We start from the raw sequence: 12,146 nt of genomic DNA, 5'->3' as shown, positions 1-12,146 counted from the left end.
AGAGGCGCGATGCACGGCCCAGTGGTGCGCTGGTAGCTACGGGAGAGGGAAAAATTCAATGAGCCTGTAAGGAGGTCGGTTATTTTCTTGCGGGCCAGAGAGTGAGTGAGAGAGAGAGAGAGAGAGAGAGAGAGAGAGAGAGAGAGAGCATTCTCGAAGTTCACTGACGTTTCGTGGCGATGACGGCGGTCGGTTGATTAAACTCTTTGCCATCACGTCAGTCTTCCTCTTATCTTGTCACCCCTTAAAGTAGCGTTGCTTCGTGATCGATTTTTATCAGTCGAAAATTGGAAAAAAGGGCACGAATTATTCAATTAATATTAGCTTTGTTTCTTGCAAAGTCTGAAGTTTTTATCAAATTATTTGCAGAGATTGCAAATTGGAGATTATAATTTTATCTGTTAAATAATTTCAGTTTACACTAGTCAATAATATATTTTTTTAATATTATATTTTTTTTATGAATGGCCACATGGTAAAATTTATTAGGTTTTATGAGCTAAGAGGATATTATATACATATATATAGTAGCAAGAGAGAATGATTAGATAATAAAAACAAAAAGAAATTTCTGCAAATTTTTTATTGGTGAAATTCAAAATATAATTATGCGAATCATAATTTGTCAACTTCTCAGTAAAATCGTGTAATTTTTTTCTAAAAGGCGAAAAAGTGAAAATTTTATTGAAGGTAATGGAGAAATTTGTCACTCTTAATGTTTTCACTCTAGGAAAAAAATTACATGGTCACTGCTCTGATTACAGTGCACTGTCTCATTGGATCGAGTTTTATAGCGTTTTCTACTGAGAAAACATGCAATACTTGTGCAAATCAGTTTACGTATTTTCGGTGTCAATAAATTATTTAATCTTTTTAAGGTTATGAGGTTATCGTGACGACAAAGAATATGTAATTAAAAGGATTAAATTATTTATTAAACTGAAAATATGTGAATCGATTTGTATTCAATTGCACTCAGTGTACATCAGTGTTACACTAGTTTTCCCAGAGGAAAATGCTTTAATCAATTTCCAATTTACAATCCTCGCTCTCCAACGTGTTGTCTGATACGTGTATATTTCCCTTAATTAAATGTAGAAAGCTGAGGAAAGCATATAGATTTATTGATGAATCATCCTCCGCCTGACCTTATGTGCGGTTTGCGCTAAGGGGTACAACATGCCTCAGAAGAGGGAGCCCCTTTTAACCAGCGTCCCCTGTCGCCACCCCGTTAGGATATCGACCCTGGAATTGCATCCTCTGCGTTCTCATCGGCCACTCTCCAATCGTCGCGTTTCTCACAGAATCTCCTTCGCACTCCGATTCATATCCGCTACGTTCCTTCGGTCATGTGGAACGAGCGGCGATACATTAGTACGAGTGTCGGCTATCGAGGACATCCGTATTTGAGCCTCACTCCATAATTAACGAATCCGCATCGCGAATATTCATTTGCTTCCACGAAATTCGAGCTGACGTTATGCGACGTCATTTTAACGAGACTGAATGTCGATAATTGAATAGCCAAAAGGAATCTCGTGCAAAAAATGTCTGTAATTTGGACGTAACATACTTCAATAATCATTCAATATAAAATTTTTAATATAATATTTATTATAATTAGAAGACGTAGTAATTTTTATCTCTTTAATCGAATACTATAACTTTCAAAATATAGATGTTTGTACGACATGGAAGATCAAGTGGTCATCCTTTGAGTGCCAATTTCATTTTCATACATTTGCCAAAACTAAGGAAAAATTTGTAGCGATGTGGAACATCGGATTTGTGTAAATACACTGAAAGAAAAATGATGTAGCAACAGCATTATTTTGAAAATAATTTTCTTAATTCATAACAGCATTAATCAAACAAATAAAATTGTGTCAAAACAAAAATATGGTATATTTGTCAAATTATATTATATATTTATCTTATAATAAATACATAATTTGTTAAATATGTCATGCCCAACAATTATTTTCAATTAAAATAATGCCGTTGATATAACATTGTTTTTCAATGTAAAATAACATTTGACAAAAAACCACTTAAGAAAAAGAATTTCTCTTATTTCTTAATAGCTCTTTTTGATGCTCGATAAGATCCCCATATTTGGCCACAAATTTGAAATTGAGTCGGACGATCATTCTCTTTCGTAAGTTTAGATATTTTTACTGAACGATACAATTTAAAAGTTGAGATTGCAAGAATTGAAAATGGTAAAAGTATTCCGACCGTTTCCTTTAGTCCATTTGTGTCCTAATACCAAGGTAATCCGGCACGGTCGTATTTCACGAATTTCCGCGGTGCGGAGAGAAAAGACGATCGGCTGAAAGTTCGTAGCGCGCGGCACGTGCCTGAGAGCCAGGGGATAACTTTAGAAGTGGATCGTCGGATCTCTTTTAGCGTTGGGATTCGCGCGTGGGAAGAATTTATTTCGGTAGCGCGTCCCCCACGTATTTTGCCCGCGAAATGGGCTTAAACGGCCCGACTGACACGGCAGCGCGCGACGTGTGCCGATTGCTGAATGCCGATGTTATCATGTTGACGCGAGGTGGTCCAATCAACCTAACGATTGTAGAGCGACAGTCAATCGAACGATGAAATTCATGCGATTTTGTGTTCAGTTCATCACTGACAGATGTCAACGAATATATTCGTGGTTCTATATATTCAATCCCTTTCGTAGTAAAAGAACTTTTGAGCAAAATGAAATATTATCGATAAAACAATATCTCGGAGATTTTTCCTTAAATTGATAAGAAGGTAATATAAAATACACGCGATAATACGTTAACGTTTCAAAAACGTCAATAAAACACTCGTAATCACTTATCTCGGTTTTTTTCTTGCTTTCTCACCATAATAATTTTTTTATATTGTTTACGTTTGTTTTATTAGGCATCTGGAGTAACAGTCGCGGACGTTTGCAAGACAACGTACGAGGAGATAAAGAAAGACAAAAAGCACCGATATGTGATTTTCTACATCAAAGACGAGAGGCAGATAGATGTCGAAGTTATCGGACCTCGCGACGCGGCTTACGATGCTTTCCTTGAGGATTTACAGAAGGGCGGTAGCGGGGAATGCCGTTATGGCCTGTTTGACTTTGAATATACCCATCAATGTCAGGGTACTTCCGAGGTAATTATCTGACCATATTTATTTTCGTACAAACTAATGATATGTACATTAAAAGTATTGTTAAAGCTCGATAACAAATATTTTTTTAAAAGTATATCATTGTATATTATTCTTTTCTTAGGCATCCAAGAAACAGAAATTGTTCCTGATGTCGTGGTGTCCCGACACGGCCAAGGTTAAGAAGAAGATGTTGTACTCGAGTTCCTTCGATGCTTTGAAAAAGTCGCTGGTCGGTGTGCAAAAGTATATACAGGCGACAGACTTGTCGGAGGCATCCGAGGAGGCTGTCGAGGAGAAACTTCGAGCTACCGACAGGAATTAGGAGTATTCCAGCAAAACCCAAAACCACTATTACGAGATAAGAAAAAAGAAAATCAAGTGGAATACAGTACATCGCGAATTAACTTCCCAGAAACAAAAAAAAACAATGCTCTATACTGTCGTTGCATCGAGGGTTCACGTTTTTACACATTTTTCACTTTTAAACGAGACCGATTATCAAGTATTTTGCGCTACATATGTTAGTCATCATGGGAGCGAATATTATAGCAAAAGTAAACAGAAATGGAAAAAAATGGAAGGAAAAAAAACAAAAGGCAAGCCCTTTTCATACTGCGGACGTTGTGTGAATCTGTCTAATATTAATATTATACTATATTATTATATAATTATAAGATAATTGTACAAGAATACAAAACAATTTACAACCAGTCAAGCAGTAAGATCCAGAATTATTACACTTTTTTTCTCACTGGCTGTACAACATTTAAATTAAATTCATTTCATTATGATTCCTTATGATGTCCTGTCAGTAAAACCTATTGTATTCTCAACATTTTCGCACGTTTATTTCGACACCGAGACTATTTGCGAAAGGTACGGGTAGGGAAATAAACTATAAGAAAAACAGAACGAAAAGTATTGACCGATAATATAGCATTTGTAGAACTTGTCGAGACAAATTCTATGTAAAGCAAAATTTCTGCAACTAGTCTCGACTGACGATATTGTTTCCAAGTGGTAAAAAGCAGGTTCCGAACTATGCAACAGAGTTTACCGACGAAATTAATTTGCAAATTATTAATACTTATTTTTATATCGTTTTAATTATACAAATTATTCGCAAAATTGCAGTAAAAATTTAAATATGAAATCACAAAACAGTAAAAATTTATACTCTAATTTTTTTTATATTATAACTAATGATTGTTCCGAATGAAGTAACCAACCGTGTACTGTCTTTGTTAATGAAAATGATTCATTGATGCGCAAACACTGATGACTGATAACGATAATATTTAACAATAGCCGCATCATATATGCATAAATTACAACAATCTACTTTATATTCTCCGCATTTTATACAACATTAGTTAAATCTATCGCGTGTTATGATTAAAGTACATAGCGTACTTAATATTAACGATAAGACTTGCAATTGATTATAAATCGATTCGCTTGCATCCGTTGTCAGAAGATAATGCTGCGACATTGAAGAGAGCTGTATGACTACAAACAGATAACACAAGTTATTAATCTTTAACAATTACTAATTATTTTATTTTTTAAAACTTAATTCTTCCTCTGTATTCTCGCACATATTTTACGAATCGTAATTTTGTTTAAGAATAACGTGAGATGATATACACATATCATGGTATTCTTTTCTATAAAATTGTAACAATCCTCTTTAAAGAAAATTTATTTAATTTTAAATAAGTTCAATATAGATATGATTATAGATATGTATAGATATGATTTTTGAAAATTTTGGGACATAAAAGAATACAACTGAGTTAAATAAATAACATAATTTATTTTTATAATTGTCGATTGAAAAGATAATTCTTGAATTTTCGAGATGTTAAGTAATGAGATAGGAAAATTCTAACAATTATTTTTGTATTCAAGTCAAAATAAATAAGGTTACGATATAAATAAAAATTTTTAATATAATTGATCATTTAATATGATCGAGGATACAAGAGGGATTAAGATTAATTTTTAGCAATTAGTTAAAGGAAAAAAATAGAAATAGAACCGTCAGATTTACCTGCTATCCTGTTCTGCTCTTGATCATCATCCATCTCGGAATTTTCGCTGGAATCGACAGCTGCAACGTACAAAATAGGACACGATATACTATCACATACGATCCAGGTTTCCTCTCACGGACGTATCTTTCCTCGCAATCACTATGTCGCGCGCAAAATAGAGGGAACGAGAGATAGGAGGACATATGCGAACGACTTATCTTTATTACTTACGAGCTCCTTCGGTGTGAAAGCGCAGTATCTCCGAAGGGTGACTCCATCCGTAACGATTTTTGGACAAAACGACCGTCTCGTAATAGGTTGCTGCGTCCAACCCTGTCAGATTGAAGGAGCGAACGTGTACCGGACTGATGTCACTGCCGCCAGCAGGAATATACAATTTGTGCCATTCACCGCCACCATTCTTCTAAGATATATTAAAAAATAAATCCATAAAAATCTTCGATCACGCTAAAATCGATTTTTAAAGGATACAGAGGCGCGATCCATAAGAATCTGTTCTATATAATTTTATTATTATATTGTTTTATTATATAGTATTATAAGATCATTGCACAAGAATGTGCAAAATTTACAAGTTAAATGGTGAGAACGGAATAATTATATTTTTTCTCATTTGGCGGTAAAGTATTTAAATTAAATTAATTTCATTCTGATATTTTGTCAGGAAAGCTCATTACATTACCAACATTTTTCACATTTTTTTGTAAATTATTTCGAGACCGAGACAACTTGAAAAGCACGATAAAATGAAGAAAATGAATTACCTCTCAAAAGAAGGAAAAAAATATTAGCTGATAAAACAGCTTTCAATCTTCGTAGAGCACGTTGAGACAACCCAACAAATATTTTACTTCAATATTCTGCATTTCGCTCTGCACTTCCGGCATCTCTTTTTCATCTTATTGCGGATTCAAGTAACAGTTAAAGCAAGAAGCGTATTTTATGACTGAAGATTTTAGTAATAAGCCGTCGGGCATTGCTTTTTGTTCAATTATTCCTGCGAGCCCTTGCATGCGCGGCAGCCATCAAAATCGTAACGCGAACAACACACGAAAATCACGGACTGGATCCCACCTCATTTAGAAGAGGATGAAATATCGATTTTGAGATGTTGATTTAATTCAAATCGATTTTGCCAAGATTTCGTTTGGAACGGGTCTCTTTATTGATTAACAATTCAGTTATGAACGAATTCTCACCTTGTATCTGCGAAACCAAAATTGATATTGGATGATAGGACTGTAACTGTCGACGACCCAGATAAAGTTATACGACGTGCTAGACGCGCTGCCAGATTCTTTTTTGAACACTGCCGGATTCGCGATCTGCGATAATTCGATGATCTTCTCGGTGATTCCCATGGAATTTGATGCTCTGCATGTATAGGAACCGGAATCATTTGACGTTACGTATCTTATCAATAGACTGTAATTATTCTCGGTGTTATATTTCACTATCCGCGACGTGTAGTTTATCATCTTGTTGTTGAAATACCATTCAACCTAAAAGAAAACAGACGAGTGCAAAATTCTCATAATTTGTCGAAACGTTAATTTTTACAATTTTTCGATGTACGATATTGGTAACGTTATTCCACTCGAATCTCCGAGTGCTGTGATAACGCAATTCTCCCTGACTCGTTCGTTTCCTTTTTTTTCGAGGAAAGTAAAAAAAGTACAGTAAGTCACGTGTCCCACGAATCGATTTGTCACGTGCGACTAGCTTTAAAGGATCACGGTGAAAAATTGCTTGGTAGATAGGAGGGGTGGTTTTATTTAGTTACCAAGCGTGAAGAACTCGTTGAAATCTAAAAGACGAGAGAGTGCCGTATTGCCAGAAAAATATTTCGTGTTTGTATTGGACGTCGAAACCTGCCGATCGATCGTATCGTTTCAGATGCTTCGTTATTGTAAATGTAAGAGGGAACATTGTTATCGCATATTAAAGTTTCGGAATTCGGGATGGGAGCGTAAAAATTTATTTTTACAATATATTATACGTGAGAGCTATCAGACCCCTTTTCAAAGTATTTTACGTTATTTTATAGTTAATAAGGGTGCGGAGATTATTCGACCGAAGCAAGTAATCACGTGTATACAATTTCGCATTGGCCTCGAGAGAGGACAGAAAAAGAGAAAAAGAAGGGAGAGACGAGATCTTCATTCTTACAGAAGTAAATTCCATTCGCATTTATTTTTCGACTTTCTCGTTTCTTGTGGAAAATCTTCGATTTAAGAAAGTTGTAAAGGCATAAAACACATATTATTTATGTTTTAAACAAATTACATACATGGGAAAATTGTGTTCATAACATTCTGTTTTTATTGAGCAACACATTTTTATAGATTATTTTTTTTATTTAGTTAATATTAGTTTTATTGTTATAAACAAAAATTTTTTAAATAATAACAAAAATCTAAATTTTTTTATGTAAATAATTATATGTAAATAATTTTAAGTACCAAAAATGACTTATACAAAGTTTCATTGAGATTCGCCAATTAGTTTATAACAAATAAATATTTTGTTTATTTACTGAACAAATAATATCTGCAGCTCAATGTAACTTTACATAAATATTTTTGAATTTATAAAATACTTTATTTTATAATACATCATTATTTTATAATACATTTTCATATTTCTATTAGAGTACAAGTTAAAAAAAATGTTACTTTTTATTGAAATAACTTTTCATCTAGATGGTGTTTCTAATTTTTTTGTATTACTTTTAAATGCAATTTAAGAATAATTTATAATTTTTCCAATAATTCTTAACATATTGCATTTGTCTTACAACTTCCTTAAGGATTGCTCTTAATATGCGGTTAAAATTTCACTATAAATGTTTCAAAGCATTATATCAATCGAAAGAAAGAATTTTATTAATCAATAAAAAAATGCAAAATATTTGTAGTAGCATGTTGATCCTTAGAAGCATATCGAAGAGAGATACATCTACAGCCACGACTGGTTTCCGGTGCGAAGTTCGCTTGCGATGTAATTAAAAGTCCGATTATGGGACTATGCCGAAGTGACTTGCACGCGCGCGCACGTTCTTTGCAAGTTACGTCGTTAATTATTGTTCGAACTATTGATTAACGCGCAATTGCGCGCCATTGACAATCTTAGAGAAAAGCAGTCTCACCTTCGCCTCGGGCCAAGCGGACACCGTACAATCCAGCGTTACTCGTATCCCCGGATATGCATGCACCCAAGGTTTCTTCACGTAGATTTCCGGCTTATCTGCGTAGATACTCAATGTACATACAGCATTAAAAGATTACTTTGCCTGGAAATAGTCATCTGGGGTGTTTTTACGCCAGCGGTGAAAAAATGTAAATTGTAGGATATTCTTTCGTATGGATATTGTTTAACATATCCTCTTTCTTTTTTAATAACTATGTTTTACGAATTTTTAAATATGTAATTCCATCCAAAATCCGCAATAAAAAAAGCGTTAATATACTTAACATATTTAACGTGCTTATTCCGTTGATGGAATAAGCACGTTAATATACAATATTTTACGTGCTTATTCCGTTTAATATTTATTTGATTTCTATTTACTTTTCTTAGAAAATCGTGATTAGTCCATACGTTCTCGAATAAATCGAAAAATAATAATATACAATATGTTGTTAATAATAGGGATTTCAATTTAATTGGAATGTAAAAATACTCCGTGAGCGTTTATATTAAAAAAAAAAAATAAGATTACTCTCAGATTAAAAATTTAATTGCGATAATATTCATTCGAGTAAATTGATTTAGGCTCATTTTTACAAAAATATCAATTTGAATCTCGGTTTAATTTAATCTTTATCTTTTTATAATTCTATAATGGAGAGAAAAATAAAAAGTAAATTAAACTGAAAGTGAAACTACATTCACAGAAACGAGCATTAGAGTGATTCCGGTCCAGCTCCGATTAATCGGCAATTAATCAACTAACAAAATCAGCAAAATTTCAAATAATTCGTTATATCCGATCTAATCTTTTTCCTTATTAGGTTAAATGAGAAATTAATAATTAATTCTATCCACATTAACAATATTGTAACAGGTATTGTTTGATAAGGTTGTTAAGATCAAAGTTCAGGTCAGAGTCATTCTAATTATTTAATCATATATACATTAAATACATGTACACAATTATGTTGTTTACGTCTTTAAAACAACGTTTCTGAGATACATATAAGACTTGTTTTGATATTGCAAAAGCGAAAGGATTGTTAGCGATTGTTAGCGCATTACAAGGTTGATTAACATCTGCAAAACACTCAGTAGCAACTGTACAATCAGCATAATTGGCTCGCTCATGCGTTTGATTGGAGTACTAAAGGGAGCAATCTGCGGCAATTTCTTAATTGTGCTGCTACGTGGCGCGAAGGAGGATAGGGCGCGATTTGCATGATCGTTTCGGTGCGGTCGTAATTAAACTCGATTAATCACGGGTGCTCCCGTGAAACGAAGCTCCGTAAAGCCTGTACTGTAGCTAATAATGAAGTCACATAGCGTACATAGATACACATGGTTCAGGTAGGAAGCGTTATTTGTCGTCATTTTGATGTCAAAATCGGTTTGTCTGTAGAGAATACACTCACATCTAATACGTAGATCTATATGCGCCTCCGCCGGCTTGCCGATTCCGTTATTGGCGACACAGGTATACCTGCCGGAAAGATTTCGGTTGTCGGCGGAAAATCTCAGGACCGCTCGAGTGTCCCTAAATGGAATTTCCCTGCCCTGCGAAGAAGAAGAAGAAGAAAACCACGCTTTACCATCCGCGACAATGCACCACTCCAATTTAAATTGACTTATGATCCGATCGGGAGAAATCTCACAAACGGACACCTGCGTCGTTCTTTTTCCATTCTTTCATTTTTTTTTCCCTTCTCATCAAACGTTTCCCATCAACGTGGGAACGTTTGACGCGGATATCGTTGGCATATAGGTAATGGTATATATCGAATAGCCCAGGAATATCGATTACCTTCGTCCTCCAACTTATGATGGGGGCCGGTACACCCTTCGCTACGCATTGCATTATCACTTCCTCATTTAGATTGACCTCCAACTCGCCACATTCCGGCACCGTCTCCACGCTGGATGGATCTGAGCGGAATGGAGCGCAAATGAATAAATAAAAATCACCGTTGTACGCGTTTTATAAGTCGACTTTACATTGTTTACATCACGTTTATGCAAAATTCAGATCCGCGCCTTGCCAGACGAGGAGTTTCGGCGGGATCGGTAGATGTCAAATGGTTGGATACGATCAGATAGGACGCCGTAAGAACTCAAGAAGACGGATAGACGTTTCAGTTCGGATTCGCAAAGAACTCTAGAATCCTTTCGACACGTCGATCCGTCTCGATATACAAGAGACAGATTTTACCCCCTGGGACATTACATGGGAGACGCGTGGGGTATATACATGCCGCAATGTACTCACACATCACTTCGATCTCGTGTACTTGCGTGACGTGTCCCCACGGAGACGGTCGGATTGCTTGGCACACATACGGCCCGCTATCTTCTCGTTGGACGTGGTGGACTCGCAGGCTGCCGTTGCTATACAGGGTGATTCGTTTGGACGATTGCTGCTCTTGCCCGAAGCTGCTTTCGGCCAGAAGAATCTCATCCCGCCACCATCTCACCCTAGTTTGCGCGTCTACATGAGCAGAAATAACTATCTTTTTCCATATACTTGAACAAATCCCCGCCCGTGCCTAAAGTGGCGTCTACAAGAGAGATTTTAATTCCGAAACGCAATAGATATTGAGCGGCATTTATAGTCCGTCCTTAAGACTGTTTTAAGTGATGTATCAAGATGCTATAGCCCTTTATGTAATTGATTTATGACATCAAGACTGTACTTAAGACAATCTCAAATATAAGAATTGCAAATACCGGTTATAGAAAATCTTAATTCTAGTAAAATATTATTCTCATATTCGATGTAATTAAGACTTAATCTTTGATTAAGCTTTATTATTAATTAAGTCTTATTATTAATTAAGGCTTATCACACCTATTTTATTTCGGGACAGGCTAAAGCTTGAGTTTTACGCCTTAAAATCTCTCTGTAGACGCCACTTAAGAATCTAAACCAACATTCGTATTCAACACGTAGTACTTGTATTACCTGCTAACAAGGATGAAAAAACAACCTCGGTAGAAAGGGTTTTGTTTCTTTTTCTCTTTAAACAAGATAAATTAATTGACATGCAAAAAAAAAGAGAGAAAGAATGGAATGAATATAAAAAAATAAAATATCAACATTCATCTTAATGAAGCAAGTTTTTTAACAAGACACTCATAACGGCTCATTTATCCCTCCCGGCGATACAAGCAGTTGCGCGAAAATACACCCTTTTCCATGTGCCACTTTATCCTAATTTTGCACGCCCGCATAGGTAGGAATAACGACGTTTCAAAAGACACCCCGCGTTTGTTATCGCGTGGGTTGAGATTGCGGGTTCGGGTCTGTGGAGTGTCAGGCAATTTCGTAAATGGCAGTAATTCTACACCAGCGCGTACATGCGCGCACACTTGACGAAATGAGAAAGAAGAAAATACGAACGAAGAAACGAACAATTAATCTTTTCGCGAAGAAACACGAAAAGCATAAAATCAATCATTAAATTATATATAACAATATATACCTTCCACGTAACAAGGCAGCAAGACAGTCTCGTTCTCGTAAATTTGTACCGTAGTTGGATGACCGTCGCGGTTTGTCGCAGCTTGAACTCCTGTAACACACATATATATATACACACACACACATACATATATATATATATATATATATATATATATATATATATATATATATATAGTATATATATACTACTACTAACTAACTAACTAACTAAATAAACTTAATACTAACTTAACTTACTACGTTAACGTTAACCGACCGGTACGACGGTA

General features: G+C 35.2%; 2 protein-coding genes across 2 annotated transcripts; one reads left to right on the top strand and one right to left on the bottom strand.

The window, feature by feature from the left end:
• Positions 1-2,475: 2,475 nt before the first annotated feature.
• LOC105618144 (cofilin/actin-depolymerizing factor homolog) lies at positions 2,476-3,938 on the top strand. The gene is made up of 3 exons (XM_012199685.1): positions 2,476-2,580; positions 2,905-3,147; positions 3,269-3,938. The coding sequence occupies exons 1-3, from the start codon at positions 2,476-2,478 to the stop codon at positions 3,467-3,469; spliced, it is 549 nt and encodes a 182-aa protein (XP_012055075.1). The 3' UTR covers positions 3,470-3,938.
• Positions 3,939-4,516: 578 nt separating this feature from the next.
• LOC105618143 (limbic system-associated membrane protein-like) lies at positions 4,517-11,978 on the bottom strand. Its single transcript, XM_012199684.1, has 9 exons — positions 11,876-11,978; positions 10,663-10,881; positions 10,201-10,322; positions 9,812-9,953; positions 8,353-8,450; positions 6,404-6,706; positions 5,415-5,607; positions 5,201-5,260; positions 4,517-4,656 (listed from the first exon to the last, which is right to left on the bottom strand). Exons 1-9 carry the CDS (start codon positions 11,976-11,978, stop codon positions 4,517-4,519), a joined length of 1,380 nt encoding a protein of 459 aa, XP_012055074.1.
• Between the last annotated feature and the right edge of the window lie 168 nt (positions 11,979-12,146).

Source organism: Atta cephalotes, assembly GCF_000143395.1.
Source record: "Atta cephalotes unplaced genomic scaffold scaffold00015, whole genome shotgun sequence".
Taxonomy (NCBI): Eukaryota; Metazoa; Arthropoda; class Insecta; order Hymenoptera; family Formicidae; genus Atta; species Atta cephalotes.
This window is presented reverse-complemented; position numbering and strand designations above follow the sequence as displayed.